Here is a 25,115-nt window from a genome sequence, read left to right on the forward strand (position 1 = left end):
TTTATGGAATAGAATTATTCTTAATTCCCAAATACCTAAATTTCTTAATTTAAATTCACGTAAGCCGACGAAAATATACATTTTTATTTTTGTTGCTTGTGCAAAAATAAAAATGAATAAAAACGGTGAAGTGAGTCATCTCTGTTCACGTGTAACCTGATGGGGAAACTTTAATGGCGATGTCACTTTTCCGTGCGTGAAACACGATGAACTTGTGATCCTATCGTGATGGTTGTGTCTAAATGCGTGAAACCAAACGCAGCAAAGTTGAAAAACACGCACTTAAGAAAAACAGTGTGAAATGACAAATGTCAGATTGTGACTTCGTTAAAACCTTATTTAAAATATGATTGATATTATTTATCGTAATATATTTAATAAATTCAAAACTGCTAATCAAATTGGACGGGTTGTCTGCTGCATACTAGATATTAAAGGGTGAAAAGTCCTGAAATTTGGTGATATTCTTTTTAGAAAATTTGAGAACCCTCCAAAGTATACTAAATATACTTCAGTATTTTGGTGTATTTGAAACAAAATACCCGCAGCAGGAAGAGCATCACTGTATGAACACACAGTAAGTAATAGCTTTTTGAATATGTGATTTCGTTCACCGAGATGTCCCCCCCATCGCCACCACGCACACGCAACTAACACTACCCACACCCACACACACACACACACACACATACACACACACACACACACACACACACACAAACCTCAAAAATGTGTTTACTCTTACCGCAATTAAATAAAAGGGTTTAATGAGGCGGCTCTTGCATGCGTCCCTCTTTTGCGCAAACGCTATCTATGATTTACCAAAAAAAAAAAAAAAAAAAAAAAAAAAAAAACTTGTAACGGTGCTGAAGTTTTCCAAAAGCACGTTTTCAAAAGCGTGGAGCAGGAGGCAGGCGTGTGTGTGTGTGTGTGTGTGTGTGTGTGTGTAGTTGGGGGTGATCGGGGTTTCCTCCTGCGCTTCCAATAATGTCTCCATAAAGAAAGTTACCGGCCTTGTCTGTGTGGTGTGTGGAAGGTGTCGGAGGCAGGCAGGTTGGGATGAACACGCCGCTCCGCCATAGTCCGGAGCCCCAGTTGCTATCCAAACACAAATAAACAGAGGAGGAACATTGGAATTAATGATAGAGAAGGAGGGGGAGGGCGTGTCGGAGGGCGGGCTGAGCGATCCGCAGCGAGAGCCCTAAAAAGTGGAGGACCGGTGCGCGTTACGCACACTCACAGCCTCCTCCTCCGCGGACCGGACTCCTGCACGCTCCTTCCCACGCCGTTCCCCCAAAACCTCTCTTTACACTTTTTTTTTTAAATCTTTTTAACAAGTTGCCACATCCACGCAAAAAAAAAAAAAAAAATCCGCGACGACAAGAGTTGGGCTGCATGGCTGCGTGAGAGGTTCATGGACTTGGAACTTGGAGAAGTTTACGCGGCGCCTTATTGGAGCTCGTCGCGTCTGTAGTTACTGTGGATTACTGACACGCCGCAGGACCTTTGACGGCTATTTATTGGGGTAAGATTATGTTTGGCAGTGTCAGTAGACTGCAGGAGAGGAAGCAAACTCCACTCAGACTCTTTTGAACTTTCGCGCAGACGCTTCAGTCCTGACCAAGAGTTTAAAAAAAATAAAGAAAAAAGGAAGTTTTTTCCTCATAAACGTTTAAATATAGTATACCGCTGCAGCCGTGTGATGACCGAGAGCCGGGAGGGTCGCGCACGGCACGGCCGCCCTTTGACATCACTTGGTGCTAAGATTGCTTTAACAAGCGTGTAAAGACTTGTCACGGCTTATACAAGTGTGCGATATTGGTCCCCCCAAAAAAAGAAGAAGTGAGAGATAGGAGACTCGCAATCGCGAAAACGCAGTTGAGGCCACTTTGTTTCTGCAGGGGAGGAAATAAAGTCCAAAGGTTACGGAGTGGAGAGCAGGTTCGGGGCGAAGAACAAGTGCCTACATAGCGAGTCAGGCTGCACCTGTGGAAACTTATATTTAACCCCCCATCCCAGTTGTGGGTGGGGGGCGAATGGGGGGCAGCCGAGATTCACACGTCTGTGATAGAAATGAAAAAATACGATTTAACAGCAGAGAAACTCTCTCTGCCTTTCACTCGTGTAAACAAGACTTTCACTCTGCGAACCTCCTTGAATATTGGGATTCCCATATGGCTTTTGCCTCTTGTTTCATTTAGACAGATGTGTCAAAAAGACACAAGAGGAGGCAAATGAGTTTAAAAAAAATCGCAGGATAAAATGTAAAAAAAAAAAAAAACATATCAGAGGGCTGTTATTTGTATTGTATTCAATGTAAAAAAGTCACCTGCACGGGTGGGAATCGCGACAGGAGGACGGGGAGGACCTGGATCCGGGCCATGTTGCGACGAGCATTGTCACCTCTTTGCGTTTATTTTATATTTTTCCTGTGGATTTCTTATTTTAAAAAAAAAGCAAGATTGATCCGCAAGAAAAGAAAGGATTCTTGCCGTGGGGGAATCCCGACTCAAACACACACACACGATAGATACACACACACACACACACAATCGACACACCACTGCACTCCCTGAAACCATCAAAGCAAATAGTAGCGTCTTTCCAGCCCAGATAAAAAGTCACAGTCTTGTAATGGATGACGAACATCTGCGTGTTTGTGCAACTAATAACGTATTTGATCGCTGCTGGCAAAGCTTCAAACTTCACTAATCCGCGCACGGAGCACTTGTTTCGAGTCGTGACGCACGAAGCTCCGCGCTTGGGACGCGTGTCTTTTCGGATTCGCAAAATCAGCTCTAGGTTCTGGGATTAATTAAGATTGTTCGGATATTTTTTTTATATTAGACACTCCTTTCACGTCATGTCTACCTCGACTGGGTAATTGTGTGTTTCTTTTTTTCCAGTTTGAAAGGCCATCACAATATAGAAGGGTCGAATACTGATAGAATATTTGAATTCATGCATCAAAATTGGGATTTACACGCATCTTTAAAAGCATCTTTTACATGTTCGGCTCTGCGTCTCGTCATTTAAATATTCCTACATGATGAATGAGGTTACTGTTGAGGTTGTACGTACTCATAATTTATTAGATCAAGTAAGAGTGCAATAAAAATAATAATCCGTGCCACCGTATGATGTTTGTGCAAACAGGTGGTTTCCTTGGCGGATCCGTGTTTTTTTTTTTTCTTCTGACAGGGCCGTGTGATTTCTACGCAGCGCTAAGAATGCCGATCTTCTCTCTGTCCTCCAGGGTTCTGTCTTCTGCAGAGGTTCGAGCCGAGATGGGGAGCAAAGCCCTGCACGCTCCGATCCCCCTGCACCCGGCCCTCCAGCTCACAAACTACTCCTTCCTGCAGGCCGTTAACACTTTCCCCGCTGACCAGCTGCAGGGGCTGTACGGCCTCAGCGCCGTGCAGACCATGCACATGAACCACTGGACTCTCGGTTACCCGCACATCCAAGGATTGAGGTCGACCATCACGGAGATGGCAGCCGCCCAGGGCCTGATGGACCCGAGGATTCCCTTCCCGGCGTTACCCTTCACCGCGGCGGCGCAGCTCTTTCACCCCAAACAAGCAGGCTCGGTGACGCACGGCGTCCCTTCGCTGCAGAAGGACAGGCCCAGGTTCGACTTCGCCAACCTGGCCCTCGCCGCGACGCAGGAGGACCCGCCGAAAGCAGCGGGACTAGGGGGGACCATCTCCGAGCTGAGCAAGCTGTCCCCGGACAGAAAGCCCACTCGGGGCAGGCTCCCGTCCAAGACTAAAAAGGAATTTATTTGCAAGTTCTGCGGCAGGCATTTCACCAAGTCCTATAACCTTCTCATCCACGAGAGGACCCACACGGACGAGCGGCCGTATACCTGTGACATTTGCCACAAGGCCTTCAGAAGACAAGACCACCTCAGAGACCACAGGTAAGGCCAACACTTTTCCCTCTGCGCCCCTTTAGATTCTTGAGACTTTGCAGTGGCTTTCCTTTTAAACCCACCCACCCACACGCACGCACACACACACACACACACACACACACACACACACACACACACACACACTCACACACACGATGACAGACTGCTTCGTCCCCCCCTCCCCCCCCAAAAAAACAAATTATACAGTATTGTCAATTACTTTAAAAATTGAAAAATTACAAAAAAACAACAACATATATTGTTTTCTGGTTGCGCGGGAGCCAATTCGTTCCCGCAGTTTCCTCCACGAGGGCGCTAAAGTACCGAGTTGGACACCCGCAACTTCCACAGTAGAGTTTCTTTTCTTTTCTTTTCTTTTTTTTTCTTTTCCTCGCACCGAAATTCGGGGTTTTGTAGCAGCTACAAGCAATTCCTTGCATGAGCGGACTTTGATGAAGTGTTATTTCTGTTTTACAGATACATCCACTCCAAGGAAAAACCGTTTAAATGTCAAGAATGTGGGAAGGGATTCTGTCAGTCTCGAACCCTAGCCGTCCATAAAACCTTACACATGCAGGTAAGCAGCCTTTAACCATTCCTTCTGTCTAACCTTTGTTTTACTTTATGACCACAATCACACACATACACACACACATGCTCCACTGCATGCATGGGGATGCAAGAGAGTCTCACAGTGCATATTTCACTTGGATTATAATTATATTAAAACCTGGATATTGTGCGTGTGTGTATGTAATGGCTGTGTGAATACAAGTTATAGCTGATTATTTGATGAAGATAATATGATTAATTCCAGACGTTCTATAAAGTGAAAGGCAATAATCCTTTGCTTGCTTTAAATCTAAACAGGAGTCCCCCCACAAATGCCCCACATGCGGAAGAACCTTTAATCAAAGAAGTAACCTGAAAACTCACCTTCTCACCCATACAGACATCAAGCCCTACAGCTGTGGCCGCTGCGGAAAGGTGTTTCGGCGCAACTGTGACTTGCGACGGCACAGTTTGACGCACAGCCCACATCAGGACTACTAGCCTGGACAGACTAACAATATAACAAACAAACGGACAAAAACGCAGCAAGATATGTCGACGACAACAATTTGTCTTTTCCTTTTTTTTTCCCCCCCTTCTTTTTTTTTATTTTCTCAAAGACAACCTTCCAATCTGGACTTTTTTTTTTTACTGCGGCACATTGCATTGTGGGAATTCGGTTGCACCTCAAGTTGGACATCCGCGGATCTGTGGCCGTGACAGGCTTTCCGTACCGCCTGTAAATATTCGGAGACCGTGTAAATAATGACCCGTTTTTAACTGCTCCCGCCGGACCTTGAAATGATAAAGTTGTCAAAAAAAAAAAACAGTTTAAAGCGTGTTAATTGTATTTTAAAAAATAAATATGTCCATTATACATGTGCATTTGGTGCTGGTGTTTTTTTTTATATATTTATTTGCATTGTGTATTTTTTTTTTTTGTTGTGAAATGTCATTGCACTTTAAAACAAGTGAGACGATCTCAGGATGAAAAGTGTGCACGGAGTTTATTAGGCGACATGTTTACGGGCTGCAGGAACTGAGGGCTCCGTGCGGCTCTGTGGGTTTTTACAAGCCATGAAATGACAAGTTTATATCTGTTCAAGTCGTTAGTGATGGCAAAGAGAACCCGCTCTTTTGGCTGGATGTTTTAAAAATGTAAAGAATGGTTAACACAGAGTATAGTCTGATTTGCATTGAGACTATTTCTGAAGTTATTTACCTCCAGTATTATCTTCATTAGGCTATAGAATACTTATCAGTCTGATAAGTGTTATTAGCCATATAGTGTCTTTATCTACATCACCTCTGATACCGGGACTTGACCCGTCGATCCGTGGAAGGAAGAGAGGGCGAGCACGGCGATGTGCCGATAACGATTAATCGATTAATCACTTCCACTGGGAAGGAAACAAAAGCTTATTGGCGGAGACGTTAAAATGTGAGTTATCCTTGCCGCAGCTACAGCACATATGCTTAAGAAAATTGATGATACATGAAATAAGTTTGGTAATTACATGTTCCTCTCATATTTTTTGACATTCTATTTCGATTATTAAAAACCGTCATAATTGATCAGACCGTTAGAGAGAAGCAGGTTGGGGGAGAGGTGAGGAGGGGACTGCCTGCCTGAGCTTTAACTGGAAAAGGGCTACAGGTTTGGATTTGTTTATAATTTTAAGGGAAAGCTTGGATTCGATCCCAACAAACCTGCGATCGAAAATATCCTGAATATCGATGCTTGTCTAAGAGACAGGTGGGATAGGGGGTGGGGGTGGGGGACGCCATCTATTTCCTGAAAATAAAACCTTCCTTCTACTCCATGTCACTTGGCCTTCAGGCCTGCCCGCTCTGTGATTTCACCAGTGTTGTTTTTTTTGCTGCACAGAATATTTATTTTTCTTTCTTTCTTTTTTTTTAAATGTTGTTTATAATCATCTGCTTGAAAAATGTGCATTTTAGCACAGGGAAGAAGAAGAGCTTTACGAGGACAAAAGAAAATGTGAAACGGCCGTCCACAAAGGCCCGGGTTTACTGCGCACTGCAGGCCAGTCATTTTACTAATTCAGTAATTATGTTCTGGCCGGGAAGGAAGCGAACCATCTCTGGAGCGCACACATTTAGGAAGAAAAACAAACCGCAAGAATTACAAGCCCCGTACAGAAATCCTGAACGTTTGCTGCGTTCTGGGTATCAAAATGCAGGATGAAATTCAAGAAATATACGCAATGAACCACAACGCCGGCGTGAAACGTCACACTATATCAAACGGGAAATTTCGAGTGAATGTTTAATTTATTTTGAAAGACAGAATGTCTTTCTTGAATTTATACATTTACTTAAACGTGGTCCGAACTTTGACGATCTAGTTTGAATGGATCTCGGCTCGTAAAGATAATAGTTTTGAATTTAGTGGGTGTCATAAAGAGTGGCAACACTTTTCACCTTCCTCACAAACAGGTGCAGAAGAGTAAAAAAAAGGGTATGACGAGAGAAAAAAAGGCTTAATCTTGGTGTTCCACTCAACCAGAGACAGACTGGTTGTCAGTTTTTTCTTTTCCTGCATCGTCTTCATCACAACAAACAGGCGTGAACCGCGGATTCAGGGGCCTGCATGAATACATCATTTATGTAAATCACTTAAAGTCTGCAGGGAGAAGCCCTGTGCTGTTCGCTTTTATTTTGGTATTACACACACACACACACACGCGCACACGCACAGACGCACAAACCGACCCACTAACACACTGTGGACAGTGTAGTTCACTGGTGACCGGCCATCCTTGGACTGTGTCCTCAGGAAGTTTTATCTCGCCTGCGTGGGAGAGGCACCATGGCTGTTCACCACTATGTTTTACTTCTCTCACTCAGGCTGATTTCACTTTGCTGAATTTCCAAATTCCCAATATTTGCGTAGACTAGAATGGTACTGACATGTATTCATCTCGCTAAATAAGGAATTCATGGATTAAAAAAAAAACAAAACAACAACATTCTGTACAAGCATACCAGAGAGAAAGGTGGAATTCTTTTTGTTGAGACAGTTAAACCATAATCTTATTATGGTCGAGCACTTCAGTGTAAGCAACAGTACAACGTCGATGCAATGCAATAGACAATTTAAAGCCTCTCATCCTGGATATCAAACTGCAAGCTGTGCGTAAGTAAAGTTCAAATGCAATGAATAACGCACATAATAACGTCATACGTGTGTATTTATCTGTATTTTAGGATTTGGCACCGTTTGCCTTGGAATATCAAATGCTCACACAAGTGACAGAAAAATAATCGTTCAATGTTTACTCAGTGGACCTTCACTGATTGTTTTAAATTATTTAGATGACCTCTAGGTATGACGCACACATGTGATTTAAATGAATGTTGGAGAGGGAGCGCAGCAAAATTAGATTTGAAAGATTTACCCCTTAAATCCACCCCATTTCCGGCGAGATCCGGTTCCAGACACACCCTGAAATTTAATTTTTAATCAAACAAATATTTTGTTTGCTTCTTTTCTCTCCCAATTTAATAACCACCAGTATCTTTTCATCGGAATGTCGTTGGCTGGAATAAAAGGTGAAAATGTGATATAGAACTTATATTTGTATCAGTTTACAGGTACTTATATTGCAGATCGATGAGGCATATTTAACACGTCGTGTTTACACTCACCAGTAATCCTCTTTACAGGGACATGAAGCTCACCTGAGCTATATGGCTTATACTCTAATAAAACAACACAATTCAAGTGAATTTCAATTGATGAATTAAAAATAATTTTAATTGAACATAATTTGATAATTTTGATAATTTAGCAGTAATATCTCCAGATTCAAAGTTTTTTCTGTGTTAACAGAAGTGCAGCATGTTGGATCTGGATGTCAGTCTGTCAGCCTCTGGCCTTTCCTGTCAGACTTGGTGTGCGCTATTTCTGAGGGGAATACCTAAATACCCTGTCTGACTCGGGATGAACGCAACGCAATCATACGTATTAATGATCAATAAAAAAAGACTGGAACACAAATGATCATATTTCACCAGCTGTTTTACCAAATGTTTCTTTTCCCCCCTCCTCTCCGTCGTTACAGGTGATTTTTTTTAAGGCATTGTCGGTGGTGGGGGTGGGGTGCGAACGCTATTACCATAAATACGTCAAAGTTAGGCGCTCCATGTCATATAGAGTTCATCATTTGCATGTGAATTCTTTGTTTAAACAGCAGGTAATAATTTCAGTACAATACTAAAATCGACGCTGAAATAAAACCCTGATGTGCTGGTCCTTTTTCCTCCTGAGAGAACCAGATGACGACTTGACATAACTTAACGCCGGTGTAATAAACGCGTTGAGAAACGGCGAAGTGCATTTGACAAGCAGGCTCAATTATTTATTCAAGAATATTATGATTTCTTAAATTTAAATGTATATTTATCACGCACTTTCGCAAATGTATAGTATCAGAGTTATTATTAATCTGTCTCAGGCCATTAACATTGACAACGCGGGGCGCCGAGAGCGACCATCATTTTTCCTACAGTACCGTGAAGGCAACACCAGGCATACGGAAGTCGCGTTCATGTTTACTGGTGACGTTCGGCTGCTGGCTCTTAGAGTTGCGGCTAACCTCAGATAACGGGATGAATGTGTCACAATAACTCTCAAATATAAGAAGTAGCTGCGGGATACGAGCTGGACACTGGTAATTGCACGTCTTTTATATTTTTGCGGGTGGCCGCACGCTTTTGTTGCCCGAAACGAAGCAAAGACGATCTTTTCCTTGGAAGTTAGCTTAGCTACCTTGTGCTGCTACTGCGGTGCAGGAATGACAGCTCACAGCTAGTTTAGCGTTCTTGGCTAACCACTCCGGTATAAGTTACATTTCTTACCTCAAAACCAATACTTTCACATATAAGCACTTCATATTTCAATACTTGTCAATTACTTGTTATTATTCTGCTCAGATATAGTTGCTTGCAGAAAATGAGATGTTAGCTGTGTTATGTAGGTACCCCTGTGGAAATTATGTGATTGAAAGTGAACAACGAGTACAGTATTTGACCAAAAACACCCGGTTTTACCGTAAATTACATACATCTTACCTGGTAAGGACCAATGTTTGCCCTCAGTGGTTCACCGCTGTTTCACATGCATTCTGCCTCAATCTGTCTTCTATGATGATTAATACGAAGTACATGTTGACTTAAGTGCGGTGACAGAAGACGGATGTTGAACGTAAAACCGGATGCATTGCCTCCGTCCTAAAACGAGTGTTAAGCCCCAAAATATTGGAGGTTTTATGTCATCTTAGGGTTGGGCTATGATCAGGGTGTAATGAAACTTGGAAGAAAACATAAACAGCAATAAATGACCATATTTTCTCTATGTGTACATTGGACAGGGACAAAATGTTGGAGTCCTATGTCACCCCGGTCCTGATGAGCTATGTCAACAAGTATATCAAGAACCTAAAGCCCTCTGACCTTCAGCTGTCTCTCTGGGGAGGGGATGTAGTGCTCAGCAAGTTGGACCTGAAACTGGATGTGCTGGAACAGGTACTTAATGCAGCATGCAGCGTCTCCATTGTCAAGCATTTTGCCTTGCGACTGTAACTCGAAAGTGCTACACAAGAGTTAGGATGGCAGATGATGTACATTTATATTTAACAGTACCTGCTTGCAATCATGGTAACTTTATTTGCGGGACTAAAACAGTAAGTCATCATCTTGATAGCACATGATAATACATTTCTGTATATCTCAATATTACACATAACGTTATGATTTTGGAATTATTTGTATTCAATGAAACTGAATAGTCTATTTGAAATGGACTTTTGCTGGCTCCACCTGAGTGTATGTTAATAATCTCATCATTTGTACAGTAATCTGAATCCTGTATATCTAATAGAGATGAGTCTGTTGCTATTCAGTGAGTAAACATCTGTGTCTGACATCTCAAGAAACATGTTAGAGACATATGCTTTACACCCTCGAATTTGAGCGTCCCCGTTATTATGCCTGCAATCTCACCCCAAGGTTGTAAATTCAAGCATACCATCGTTGTGGTGGATTAATATACATATAAAAACTTAGTATTAAATTTGACGTTATTTTCCCACTCTGGATATAATGTCAATGTACTTGCACAGACTTTTGTAGCATTTTGTTATTTTATTTATTGTCGATTAAAATTATGAAGGAGCAACTGTGGCTCTGCTCAACTAAGAAGCCTCAGTATCACTAATGACATGTTATGGATGAACTGTATCTCAATAGTTTTATTATGATCATTTTATTTATTTTTCAAGTTTTTATAGAAGTGTTTTGATTCTTAATGTTTCAGTGTACCTTAATGTATCAGTGTCATTAATTAATTTATTTTTTGAAGCAGTTTTAAGCCAGTCATTTGGCTAATTTGTGCAGTATTTCACAATCATGTGCATTGAGTGGCGTCATCTTATCATTAAGAGTAATTTAAATGAGAATTGTTAAAGGCATGCTATAAAGTTGAAAGCATTGTCTCATATATAAAGATTATTATTAGCTTTTTGATATGGTTTTACAGAAAGGTTTGTGGTCACAATCTGGTTACTTTCTGTTGGTTCTTAGACAGTAGTCTAAGACGTATGACACGTATTTCTTTCCCCGTTTGACATCTCATTACGTTGTCCTACGAAAGGCCATTAGATTATATTTAGCAGTTTCTTTCTTTGCCCCCTGTGATCTTTTAATATTAGTTTTAAATGGTTGAGTTTTCAAAAGTCATACTAAGGTTAGCACTGTAGTCATGTTGTTTGATGGTTGTTATACACTGCTGCCTTTTTTGAATCGTTCTTGTGTTTTTGTAGGAATTAAAACTTCCGTTTACATTCATGAGTGGGCATATTCATGAGCTGCGAATCCATGTACCATGGACCAAATTGGGCTCTGAACCTGTCGTCATCACTATCAATACCATGGAGTGCATCCTCAAGCTGAGAGATGGTGACCAGGTTAGTATGTGAATGAAAAACACTTTTTAAATCGTCTAATGTTCTAGAACAAAGCAGACCAGATGTTATTTATGTGAAATTCCTCCACATGTCAAACTTGAGTCATCACTTTCATTTGGAAACTAGATCTCCCCAGAGTTATCAAATAGAGCTAGTAGTAGCATGACTGCTTTATGTACAGTATAGTCTTTTTTTCTCATGGTAGACTGGTGTTGTAATACTCATATTGTACTAAAATGGATTTCAATTAGGTAAACTACATTTGGTTTAGCATCACGTTTGTCTTCTCAAGAAACTGCGTGATTACGTATTTGGCATATTGTTTGTTTTGTCCTTTTTACAAAATCCTACCTTAGATGCTGCTTTCTGTCTGAAGCTCTGGGAGTTTTCATTTGCTGTCCCCAATGTTTACATCACTAACTGCTTTAACTAAAAGAGCTTATATGCAATATAACTGAATTCTTAAATAGCTACCCCTTACCATTATTCATCTTCAACTTGTAGTCATTATTCAGGCAATCAATTGACTAAATCTTCTTTTTCTTCTCCTTTCGGCTGTCCCTTCAGGGGTAGCCATAGCGAATCAACCTTCCTCCTCTCTCACACCAACTACCTTCATACCCTCTCTCACCACGTTCATAAATCTTCTCCTTGGTCTTCCTTGAGACCACCTTTTTGACCAATTATTACTTATTAATGATATTTACTTTTATACGTCAAAGGAATGGCACATGTTGGATGTTTTGGAGATACAGTCAGAGGTGCTAGACTGGGACTGTTAGGACTTTGGGCAGAGGGGGAATAGTGAAAATATTGGTAGAAGGATAGTAGGGAGGCCAAGGGGAAGACCAAAGAGAAGACAGACATGAGGGGATATGAAATTAGTTTGTGAGAGAGAAAAGGTTGCAGAGGGCAGGGTAAGATTGAGGCAGATGCTGTGGGGACCCCTGAAGGGAACAGCTGAAAGAAACAGGAGAAGATGGAGAAGACTGTGTGGATGCATATTTTGCGGGCACAGAATCATTTCACTTTCTTGAATGGCAATATATATTTCGAGTAATGCTATTATCACAGCACTACAATAAAGGAAGACCAAACATGTCACTGTGACATTTCTTCCTTTTCAGAGGATTGGGAGATTTATCACATCTATTATGTTGTTTTGTATGGAAATGGGTTTATTTCCATACACTACTGTTTAATAATCAACGCCATAGAGCTTGGAACGTTCAAGTATGAAAATCAGGTCTCATAATTGAGTTAATTGTGATCACAACAGGCCGATATGTAAATGACAAATATGATTTAAATGGTAATTGTGTATCAAAATAGTGCCAAATTCTAAATCTATATTAAAGAAATCCATAATGCAGTATTTCACTTGGAAAATAATTTCCTCCTCAGTCCTAATATCAGACGTAACTGTTTGTTTATTGCAATCAACAAGTCATAAAAACCACAAATACAATATCAAGTTAGTGAATACAGCATTGAGCAAATTTAAACAGACCTGTTTTTATCTTCTTTACTTATTTCCATGTCTTTCCCAACTGTCATAAATACCCTTTTGAACTAGATCTCCTGGCAACAAACAGTTTCTTTTCAATGAGACATACTGTATACAATGGGAGAGCAAGTGTTTGATTTTTCTGCTTTTCCCACTTATAAAGCATGTAGAGGTCTGTAATTTTTATCATAGGTAATCTTCAAATGTGAGTGACGGCATCTAAAACAAAGATCCAGAAAATCACATTTTGTGATTTTTAAGTAATTAATTATCATATCATATCATATCATATCATATCATATCATATCATATCATATCATATCATATCATATCATGACATAAGCATTTGATACATCAGAAAGACAGAACTTAATATTTGGTACAGAAACCTTTGTTGGCAGTTACAAAGATTAGATGTTTCTTGTCATTCTTGACCAGGTTTGCACAAACTGCAGCAGGGATTTTGGCCCACTCCTCCATACAGATCTTCTCCAGATCCTTCAGGTTTTGGGGCAGTTGCTGGGCAATATGGTCTTTTAGCTCCCTCCAAAGATGTTCTATTGGATACGGGTCGGAGACTGGCTAGGCCACTCCAGGACCTTGAGATGCTTCTTACGGAGCCACTCCTTAGTTGCCCTGGCTGTGTGTTTGGGGTCGTTGTCATGCTGGAAGACCCAGCCACGACCCACCTTCAAGGCACTTACTGAGGGAAGGGGGTTGTTGGCCAAGATCTTGAAATACATGGCTCCATCCCCATACAATGCAGTCGTCCTATCCCCTTTGCAGAAAAGCATCCCCAAAGAATATTGTTTCCACCTCCTTGCTTCATGGTTGAGATGGTGTTCTTTGGGTTGTACTCATCCTTCGTCTTCATCCAAACATGGCGAGTGGAGTTTCGACCAAAAAGCTCATCAGACCACATGACCTTCTTCCATTCTTCCTCTGGATCATCCAGATGGTCACTGGCAAACTTCAAATGGGCCTTGACATGTGCTGGCTAGAGCAGGGGGACCTTCTGTGGCATGCAGGATTTTAATCCATGACGGCATAGTGGTACACAATGGTTTTCTTTGAGACTATGGTCCCAGCTCTCTTCAGGTCATTGTCCAGGTCCAGCCGTGTAGTTCTGGGCTGATCCCTCACCTTCCTCATTATCATTGATGCCCCGTGAGGTGACATCTTGCATGGAGCCCTAGGCCAAGGGAGATTGACCATCATCTTGAACTTCTTCCATTTTCTAATAATTGTGCCAACAGTTGTTGCCTTCTCACCAAGTTGCTTGCCTAATGTCCTGTAGCCCATCCCGACCTTGTGTAGGTCTACAATTTTATCCCTGATGTCCTTAAACAGTTCTTTGGTCTTGGCCATTGTGGAGAGGTTGGAGTTTATTTGATTGAGTGTGTGGACAGGTGTCTTTTATTCAGGTAAGGAGTTTAAACTGGTGCAGTAAATACAGATAATGAGAGAACAGGGGGGCTTCTTAAAGAAGAGCTATTACGTCTGTGAGAGCCGCAATTCTTACTGGTGGGTTGGTGATCAAATACTTATGTCATGCAATAAAAAGCAAAATAATTATTCAAAAATCATACAATGTGATTTTCTGGATTTTTGTTTTAGATTCCGTAACTCACAGTTGAAGAGTACCTATCATGAAAATTAGAGACATCTACATGCGGGAAAAGCTGAAAAATCAGCATTATATCAAATACTTTTTCTCCCCATTGTAAACACATTAATGAGATGCCTTCACACCGCTGTAAAATTACATTGCAGGTTTATATAAAGTATATTTTTGAATACCACTTTGAAATACCTTATACACCTATGATCATTGATATGAATTGAAAAGGGTTAATATTATACTGTTTTGCTTATAAAAATCCATGTTTATTTAAAAATAGGAAATATGATTTTTTTTTAGTATTTATTCATGCAGAGGATGTCTGGTTTGGCCTCTGCCACCCATGCAGTTTAAAAAGCTGAAAGTGTTGCTCAGAGCTGGCCCTTTATGAGAAGGTTGCAGTTTCAAGGCCAGATGTCCCAGAAGAAACACATTTCAAGGGAAGTCAATTACAGCTAATTATATAGACTGCGGCAAAAAGATTTGTAACACATGAGCCTGAGCTGCCCAGAACTAATGGTAAATATCATACCATGCCGGTGGCTACTGCTGGAGTGATCAGGTTTCTAGTGTTATGGAAATTTAAACTTGTTTTTTATGCTTCATACACAGTTGAAGGTCATGTACCAGGACCGGCAGTGGTGTAATGCATGTAGTCTCAAAACAACTATTTGTTGCAGATGTTTTATAAAAGGCTTCCAGTCAAGAGAAGATTTGGGGGGAATTGCAAATGACGTTTGGACAAATTATTCAGTGGTATGTACACCCAGGAGACATCATTTGGAGCAAAGCCAGACTTACAGCAGGAGTCCGTCTAGCTAGAGGAATTTAAATGAGCTTCTACGCTTTTATGCAAGTTGGAGGCATAAGGGCCCAGACTTACATCTATGATCTTAAGCCAAGAAAATGCAGCCAGTCTCTATATTCTTTCAATTGTGTAATTTGGTAATTTGTCCTCACTTCATTTCATATTCATTTCTCTTCAATCACTTAAACAATGCATACAAGATTAATTGAGTGTTGTTTCTGTGGTGGCAGTTTGTCCCATGTTTATCAGCCACTTTGCTGAAGGAAAAAGGCCTTCCCATTTACAGTATATAAGGAGTTGAAAAATATGGGTGCAATCTCTTAATAGGACCATGTATGGGTTATCAGCCTCACAATATATGGAACACAAACATAAACCAACACAACTACAATAAAAACATAATTTCCACTCAAAAGCTTCATTGAAGGGAAGCTGCATTATATTTATTTCTTTTATGAAGTCTGAGAAAGTTCTTTTTTTCCACATTCAGTTATACATATAGTGCAAAATCTGTGCATTTAACCCATCATGAATGAACCATGAACAGCCACCTAACAGCACCCAGGGGAGCATTTTGGGGTTCAGTGCCTTGCTCAACAACTCGTCAGGCTCAGAGGAGCTTGAGAATCGAACCAGGAATGTTCGGCCACTCTCAAGTCGATCACTCTTACCACCTGAGCCACGGCAGTATAAAAAATCAGTTGGTTTAAGTTTATGCAGGTTTTTGCAAAGGTATATGCATAACACATCTTCAGGGTTTACAAAAAGGTTGCAGCATATTGCACACAAAATCGTGCATTTTACATATGGGAGATTCAAATCATTGCTTCTGCCCATCAGAGACGACACCTTGCTTCTTGCAGCAAGTATGGAAATGGTAAATGACATAATTAATATGGTTTGTTTTCATTTTTACATTCGGAGCCAGAGTGCTGCTCTATAAAACATCCTTATGTCTTTGAATATCTTTTGAAGTTGATTAAGGGTTGTGTAATTTGACCAGAGTTATTCAGCTATTTTTAAATGCATGTGCTTCCTCTTGAGAGGAACTGGGTAATATTGGGGATTTTCAGATTGCTCGAAAGGGACCATCTGTAAAACACCAACAACAGCTCGTGATTATGGTTCCCAGTAAATGTGGAAATATGGGCATGTAGCAGCAGTTGGAGATTACAGCTCCTGCTGACAATGTAATTGCTTACAATAAGCAGTAAAGAGGAATTGAACAAAATATAGTGGACAAAGTATGGTAATTGTAGTCAACTTATTTTTGACATAAATTTTACTAATCATAAAAACAAAGATACATAGTTTTCATAATAATAGATGCATAATTTTAATTAGGCTTATGCCTAAAGCTGAAAAATAATGATTTTAATAATTATGTTTTGAACACATTTTTTAGAATGTTTCACACAAATACTTTTTTTGCCCCTATTCAATTTTGCCCATGCCTATACCAAATACCTCAATATACTGTTTGTAACAGAAGATTGGTTGTGTTTCAAACTTAATTTAAGCTCTTTTTAGTATTTGCACTGTCTTTAGGTGCTAATAAAAGATTTGCTGGTTTTCAACCAGTTTTATATTCTCACAGTATTGGTACCAGAGTACAAATGAACAAGGTTGTATGCTACATGCACCCAGAACTGCTTGCTCACCGGCCAACAAATGTTCAGTTTACATCCACTGGAATCACAAACTGCTGTTTGAACTTAACATTGTATTTTCACATTTTTTTGTATGGCCATGGCATACAAAATTTGTAGGATGGAAGAGCAGCCTTGACTGTTGATTCATTTTTTATGCAATATGAGAACATCACAGACGTTTATTTATACTGTACAAACACCTTACTTTTTGAAATAAACACATTTTTACCTCATTCAAATGTAATCTTTTTGGAAAAACATTTTGAGATGAACTTTTTCTTCTTCAAGTTAAGATCTTTTGATATAATGCTAGCATGCAACAAAAACACCAGTATCAAATGATTGTGGAAAAGCAGGTGCTATCAGCAGGGCAGACTGGTAGTATATCAGTCAGCATTGGATCCTACCACTCCCTAGTGCTTGTTATTTATTATTTAATAGAGATAAGGGCTGGGTTAACGGAAGAATGACTTTGGTTTTAGCCTTGCCTGCCACTTGATTTGGGAGTTTTTGGTCACTGTGTGCATTTGAAGCTGATATGAAAATTGATTGATGTATTGCATGACATGAATTGATTTGAAGAAAGGCCTCTGTTATTTTTTGATTTGTAATGTGGTCCTTCTACTACACTAGAGTGATTGTTATTCATGCCACTATTAGACACATACATGGAACATACAATTGTGTCTGCATTTTGACTGTTCCTTCAGCTCCACTAAAATGTTGACATTTTTGTTAATTTTACAAGAATTTTATGCTACCCTTTTCCCATCATTAATATAGTCTATTCAGGTGTTTTGTATTGGTTAAGTCTTTTTGACAGCTAGCATCATCCCGCTTTTCATCTGAAATATCTTGCCACCACCTAGAATGGGCTATTTCAGCAGACATCTATTCCTCAACAACCGTCTCTTTTCTGCATGTCACTATCATAGCATTCAGTTTATGCCAGCATTTCAGTCTTTTATGGCAGTTTGGTAAGTATTTGGTAGTATCTGAACAAACACAAATATCTTGACATGTCTGTTACTTCATCACTAGACTTATATTAAGAAACCCATGGATGACCAGTCTGAGTCTTATATTCCATGGGACATAGTCCCTACAATTGTAGTTCCAACTGTAGTGCATTTCACATTGCACCTCTCCCTTTTAAACATCCCATTTAACATCAAAAATAAAATGTATCAGAATGGCTGAGAATGATAATGGTGATTGTGAATAGGCAGTGCGCCTGCAACAAAACCTAGAAGAGGGGTAAATACTCATTTGAGTCTAATACTGCTTCACTTAAATAAGTGATTGACCATCTAGGCTGTATTTTATCTGGATCCTTTTTAATCCTATGTTGTCCAACTGTATCATAGAGTAAATTAAATTTTTCAGCATACTCTTGCAAGAGTAGATAGAGAAAAGTGAGCATCTCTTATTTTCACTCGATGCGTGTATATGTATGTATGTGTGTGTGTGTGTGTGTGTATATAAATAATTTTGATTGTAAAAGGACTGTTGAAATAGCTTGGTAAAAATACTTCTGTGTCATTATTGAATAACAAATCAATGGATTTTAGGTTTTTGCTGTCACAATCTGCTGTTTAGGTTTTGTTGTATCGTAAGAGCTGCCTTTCATGTATAGGTATGTCATGATCTTTTGTTACAGTTTGTGTCGTAGCTTTGCTTTAAGGGTACAGGCTTATGCTGTGGTGGGTCAAAGCCTTTCACTCCCCGTGGGTGACATAGCTTTAGTTGTTGCTGTTTCATGGTTGTGGAATTAGCTGCCTCCCAGATGCTATATTGAGCATTCTTTAACTTTAATTTATTTTCAGTGTCTGCATGTTTGGCTTTCTAATCCTTAACCTTTGCCTAACATCCTGCAATTTGTATATTGTTTCCTATTTTGGTTATTTCAATCTGTCCTTTTGTGTTTCCTCTTGCATGTGTGCATCTCAGATGTGGAGTCTCTGTTTTTTTGTGGTGCTATAATGGTCAAGATGTTACTGTTAACACATATTCTATTGCCTGTCAAAATTTACCACATTGTGAACCCCAGACATATTATGTTATATTTAAGAGATTTTAACAAGACTTTGTTTCAAAGTGATCATCATTTTTTTAGCAGAATTTACGATAATTGCCAATGTATTTCAAATCTCCATATTTTGGCTTTTAAATTACCAAATCAATATTTAAAAATGCATTACTACCCAATGCAAATTAAACTGCATGGATATCGTCTCAAGTTGAGTCCCTTGACAAAATGAGGCACTGTCTGTTTGTGCTATTGCAACTCTCATCTTTCACAAGTCAAAACACAAAGAAAATGTTATTCTTTACCAGTAAAAGAAAACAGCCCATGGGAGTTTGCAATCAGATAGCACTAACTGGGTAATCTCTGTCCCGATGCCATCCGGAAATCTTGCCTTTGATTCTCCGGCTCACAGGGAGCAAATGACTTACAGAGATTGCACCATAAATCCATCTGATCATCAGTTTAACGGGCTCTGTCTTCAGGACAAAGAAGACAAACAGAGAAGACTTGTAGCATTGGAGTTTATTTTTCCTTGATTGCAAACTGTCATAGGAATAAAATGATGAAGTTATATGGCACATTCCTGATTCCTCAGGCAAGTTGGAAGCTAGACTTGTGGTGAGAGATTAATGACTAGAAAGAGGGACAAAGGGGATTATACATCGGAATATCTGTTCTTGGACGTTGTTGTAAAACTATATACTGTATGTGTGTAGGCTCTGTATGTATTTGCATTGGATTTCTTTGTTACAGAAATGACAGCATTTCCTCGAATAAACGCTGAAACACGGTTTGTGACGAGTTTGCCAAGAATGAATACACTAGTTTGCTCAATGTCTTGTTAAGATTTGTTTCGCCAAACATTTGCAATATCTTCAGATATCTCAAGGGACAGCAATGACTGGCAGTTAGGCACTGTCACCGTTGTCTTTGTCACAAATGTCGGTGGCCTTAAGCCAACCCTCTTTGTGACAGATTGTTGATTTTAGTTTTATAATAGTGCACACATTTTCTTTCTGTAGGTGTACTTCCCACTGAATTTAAGTTTCTAAACCAAATGCATTTTTTTTGAAGAAAGAAAACATTGTAATTATTAGACCTAAACCATTCATATAATTCACTTTGAAGTATTTGGTTCTGTCAAATTCAAAATCTCAACTTCTCTTGACTGACCTATTGCACTGGTTTCTGTTTGGCATTCCAAACTGATTTAAAGCATATGCAGAAGGCAATACAAAGCCATTCTTGCAGAAGGCCTTGCACCCAGTCACCATTGCCTTTGAGTTAGCTAATGCTACACATCTCATAGCGTAACACTGTTTTGTCTTTGAGGTTTGATAGAGGTTTGGGTTCCTGGTAGGATGATGTTACTTCAGCTCCTTAGACACGGGAAAGCAGTCAGGGGAAAAATTAAGCCCAGCGGCTTCCTGCATCTCGTGAGTCAAGTGGTGATCAATACACTGTGGGCAGGAAGCTGCTGCTCCACAGCTTAATCCTTGCTCTCAGGCCATCCGGACTACAGAAGTTTCTCAATGGAGCTTATTAGTTGTTTGCCTGTGATATTGCAGTCAAGGAAATGCTTACATTGTAATTATACTCAATGTTTCACTTTATTAGAGTTTTTTAGGATGCATTTCACGATATATTTAGTCGTCTGGGTTGCATTACTTTTAAAGTGTAAACAGTCACTTGCATTAAGTTAAAAATAATGTTTACTGCAAACATGAAATGTGTAACCAGCGTCCTTGACTCTGTGTGTGTGTGTGTGTGTGTGTGTGTGTGTGTGTGTGTGTGTGTGTGTGTGTGTGTGTGTGTGTGTGTTTACTGTTATCCCAGACCCCTTGCATATAAGAGTATTGGATGAAGGCTTTGAAAAAAAAGGCCATCTGTTCTCTTGGCTTCTGCCTCACTGCTCTATCTCTTTAGCCTACCAACAAAGCTTGGAAGAATCAAAATCCTCTATCGAATATCTTTTATCCATCCAGTTTTCTGTGTCTTAAAACACTTTCCTAACCCTCCAATTGCCAGTTACTGGGCTGCTAAATCCGTAGTTTTCATCACTGTGAATATGCCTCTGATCAGCCACACATACATATGTTACCTTGGATCATCTGTAACAGTAGTTTTCAGTAAATTTCATATTCTGAGCCTTTTTTCCATGCATGTCTTTTTCCGATAGCTCCTTGTCATTTACCTGTCCCCAGGCATTGCATATGTTTTTAATCTACTTGGCTTTAGTGCCTATGAGGTTCAGACTCCTTTGCAGTACATCCTTCTCTCATACTGTAGTTTTGATTTTGACTTTTGGTCCGGTATTTGATGATGCTTGACCATAGTGGTGGCTCAATATAATGCCATCAGCATTACAAACTTAGATCAGAACAACTTTTTTGATTAGAGGTTGGGGAAAAAGGAGAACAATAATAATTTTTTGTTGTTAATGTCATTAAGTTTGAAAAAAAATACTATCATTTTCGGTCTTGAGGTCTGGAAACCTACCAAAACAAGTTGGGAGAGTGGCAGTTCAGGGCAAATAATGAATTCTTAAAATGTTGTAGCTATGTAGATTTTTTTTCCTCTTTTATATACATGGTAATGTGTGATTGAAAGGCCTGGTTCTTTTGGAGCAAAAAGATTGTTCAGATTGTCAGTTTGCCACCAAATCATTGAGTGAATTATTGCAATATTTGAAAACATTTTTGGATATTTATACATGGGATTTGGATATTCCGTCCTCCCCGGCGGGTAATATATCAAACAATTAAATGTTAAAGAATTTCATTGTGTAAAGAACAAGTAAACAAATCAAACCTGAACGCCCATAATCCCTTATCCTTTTGCATCAAGCATCGGGAATATTCTAGAGCTGATAGAACCACATGGCCTCAGAATTACTTTGGCAATACTATGTCAAACAATATGTCACTGCTAGTCAAAACCATATTGATTTACATCCACAAATATCAGCTAAAACCTTAGTGCCAAGAGGAAGTATTATGATAACTTGGCTGAGAAGCACTCATATGTCTTGCTGGGGTCTTACATGGACCATCGTGCAGTGGAAACTTGTATTGTGGTCGGATGAATTAGTAACTCTGGTCTGGTCCAAATGCAAAGGTCTGTCCTACAATTGTCTTGTTAGTGCACTTAGCAAAGGTTAACTTATGTTTTTTGATGCAGGGATTAATAGAAAACTACACTGAAGCTGTCACTTTAGCCGTCAAGACCATCTTCATATTTCACCTTCCAAAAAACAATTTACCTCTTATATACTCATGCAAAGGCAAACATTTTGATTTTGGTACCAACTTGTCTTCACTGCATGTGAATGTATGGTGGCTCTGAATGGTAGGAGTGCATGTTAAGTTATAAATGGAAGAAGAGTGATCATTCTTGATCATTCTTTTTTAGTTTGCCCTACCCAGATTTTCCTGCAAGTCAAGCAATCAAAGAAACAACTTTGCTGCGATAAATTTGCTTTTCCAAATTGTAGGACATTAAATATTAATAAGCAGGTTTTTGATTTTTTTCAGAACTTTTACTCAGGTAAGGTAAAGTCAGAATTTTGGATTTCTGACACATGATTGTCTATGAATGTCAAATGTCAAATGATTGTCAAATGATTCTATGATTGTCAAATGTGATGACAAGTGGGACAAATTCTCACAAACTGTGTACAAATTGTGCTGACAAATGTACAACCATTTATATAATTTGCATTTGATACAAAGTTATCACAAACAACACAGGGCTTACAAATCTGCTCTTTTGTATTACAAATGTAATATGTAATATTACAAATGCTGAACAGACAGGCTCTGAATATGTATGCATACATAAATACATTAACCCGTCACCCACCTGGGGCAGTGATTTCTCTAAATCGTACCTGGTTGTGTTCGTATTTCACCTCAATCAATTTTACAACTTAAACTAAACTGAAACTGTAATGGTGTCTAAATGCAACAGGGCACATCAACAAAGAGTGGAAAAATATTCTGATCCTTGTGTTAATAAAGGACTGTGTTAGCGATCTGTTTTGCATTGTCTTACTCTGAGTTTGTGATCCATTTAGCAGATCATGCTTTTTCATGGTATAATTATTAATATAATATAACTGATATAATGAAGAGATTTCATTCAGAAGGTTGGTGACATACTTATTTGGGATTATTTTCGAAGTAGCTCTATTGCTGACGGTGCTGATATACTGTATACTGTAAGTCGCATAGAACATACTCAATTTGTGGTGGCGTAGCTAATATTTGCCATTTCTTGGCCCATGGGGCATTTGGTGAAATGTTGGTAACAGAGAAAGAACGTCCATGAATATCTGCTTAGTGTGTCATGTTCCATGTGGGGGTAGTATATAGTTAAGTGAAAACATATTTAAGATGAAGGTTTTTATCACTTTTATAAGAATTATTACTTCATGGGTTCTAGATTTGTTTTGTATAAATTGATTGTGTGAGATGTTTCCAATTAAGTTTCTTTGTATATTAATTGAGACGAAAAAAGTTGATGAAAAACTATTTGGAAACAAAATATATAATTCCAGGGGGTCTGGTTGTATTTGGAGTTGAGATTTTAAAGCCCTGTTTTATATGCTTTGCTGCAATGTCATTTTCTTTCTGCTGTGATAAAGCAAAATTTTTGAAGTGGCAAGTTAATTTTTTTATTTAAATGTATGAGACCATTCTTCAATTGTCTATACATTTTTGTGCCAAGTGTTTTCCTAACCTCTGTCAAAGGTCTGAGGGCAGAAGGTATTTTATTTTGTAGAGTTGGTGCAGCCGCCTGAGTCAAACTGTTTGTGGCTCCATGCCATTGAAATTGACTTGTGGCTATATTCTGAAGCTCTAATTTATTAATACATGTAAAGTTATACATAGAACAGTTGTATAATGTAGAGATAGTTAAAAATTCAAGTGTTCAAATTCCATTTGAAATAACTTCTTTTCAAATCTTGGCTGAATTATTTAGCTTAAAAATATGATAAAACAAAGCCAAGAGAGACATTTTTTGTTCAATAGATTATTTGCTTACTCGACCCGCTGCCTGACATACCTGCTGTGCAACTGCAAAGATAAAAGCTTATTAGTGACATAGTTTAAGACAGTTGATTGAAAATCGAGAGGCATCCTCTGGAGTTATTATAGGGTTTATGCTGCTTTTTTTTTCACTCACTTGCCGACCTTTGAATAGACTCTGTCGTGTTCCCATTTAAGTACTGAAACATGTCTCCTTTCATTAAATTGATGAAGACAGTAAGAGACTGTGGAGAAGGACTGGTTTACAGCTCCAAGATGTTATAAGAACATAATTGAAATGTTTTGTTTTCAAAGTAGGGTTGACAGTTTTCCATCTCTTAAATACTTTGATGAATGTTGACAGTGCCTCAGTTCCTTTGGAACCTGGTGTATAAAAGCTATGCAAACATGAGGCCTTCTACATTCCATTTTCGTGCTAAAACCTCTTGCAATTTGGCTTTGGTATTCCTCAACATTGACAGAAAGTCCTCTCCTATTTCTCAGTGTTTGATTTATTCTATCTTGCTTGTTTCAGAACATTGATACTCTCCAAGAACACTTAGGCCTCTGTAGTTCGTGCCTTCCAGCTGTACCTCACATATGCAATTAAATTGTCAAAATAGCCGGACCCACTGCTTGGAGGCTGTTGGTTACATTGTTCAAGGGGTGATGATGTATATTTAAATATTGAGTTTGAAAATTTGCAGGTCTACAGGATTATTTACATGCTAAAAACGAAGAAAGGATTGAAACTTCTCTATGGCATGGTCATTTCCTTCGGCATTTGCAAAAGAATGTGTCACAATGGGCAAAATAATGTTTCACGGGAGTGTCTGAGGCAATAAAGAAACACTAGGTCTAATCTATCCAACCCCAGACAGAGGCTTTTCGCCCCATGTCTGTTGATGCTGCCTGTTGAAATAAAAAAATATAACCAAGAAGTTCAAGATTCCCTTGAATAATACTAATTAATTATGAAACCCAAATACCCGACCAAAAGAATTGGTGAAA

At 39.2% G+C, this 25,115-nt stretch overlaps 2 protein-coding genes across 5 annotated transcripts in view; both read left to right on the forward strand.

The window, feature by feature from the left end:
* Window positions 1–1,247: 1,247 nt before the first annotated feature.
* On the forward strand, window positions 1,248–5,344 carry osr2 (odd-skipped related transciption factor 2). 2 transcript variants are annotated; one of them, XM_086155860.1, is made up of 4 exons: window positions 1,248–1,525; window positions 3,257–3,922; window positions 4,394–4,493; window positions 4,787–5,344. In XM_086155860.1, exons 2-4 carry the CDS (start codon window positions 3,288–3,290, stop codon window positions 4,967–4,969), a joined length of 918 nt encoding a protein of 305 aa, XP_086011986.1. In that variant the 5' UTR covers window positions 1,248–1,525; window positions 3,257–3,287; the 3' UTR covers window positions 4,970–5,344. The 2 variants fall into 2 exon arrangements, with proteins under 2 accessions (XP_086011986.1, XP_086011987.1); XM_086155861.1 differs by having other exon boundaries at window positions 4,869–5,344.
* A 3,728-nt stretch (window positions 5,345–9,072) lies between these two features.
* vps13b (vacuolar protein sorting 13 homolog B) overlaps window positions 9,073–25,115 on the forward strand; it is a 288,855-nt gene continuing 272,812 nt past the window's right edge. For all 3 annotated transcript variants that reach the window (XM_086154801.1, XM_086154799.1, XM_086154800.1), the window contains exons 1-3: window positions 9,073–9,165; window positions 9,865–10,018; window positions 11,314–11,457. In XM_086154801.1, the coding sequence (XP_086010927.1) occupies window positions 9,872–10,018; window positions 11,314–11,457 (291 nt within the window). In that variant the 5' untranslated portion in view covers window positions 9,073–9,165; window positions 9,865–9,871. The remainder of the gene's footprint in view (window positions 9,166–9,864; window positions 10,019–11,313; window positions 11,458–25,115) is intronic.

This window comes from Fistularia commersonii, chromosome 11 (genome assembly GCF_037954325.1).
Source record: "Fistularia commersonii isolate RoL2024-O1a breed Wild chromosome 11, RoL_Fcom_v1.0, whole genome shotgun sequence".
NCBI classification, from domain to species: Eukaryota; Metazoa; Chordata; class Actinopteri; order Syngnathiformes; family Fistulariidae; genus Fistularia; species Fistularia commersonii.

What these genes read in the sequence shown, in the direction of transcription:
- osr2 (XM_086155860.1), top strand. Translation starts at nt 3,288, where the DNA reads ATGGGGAGCAAAGCCCTGCACGCTCCGATCCCCCTGCACCCGGCCCTC. An exon ending in GACCACCTCAGAGACCACAG is followed by an intron (nt 3,923 to 4,393) that starts GTAAGGCCAACA and finishes TCTGTTTTACAG; the next exon opens with ATACATCCACTCCAAGGAAA. An exon ending in ATAAAACCTTACACATGCAG is followed by an intron (nt 4,494 to 4,786) that starts GTAAGCAGCCTT and finishes AAATCTAAACAG; the next exon opens with GAGTCCCCCCACAAATGCCC.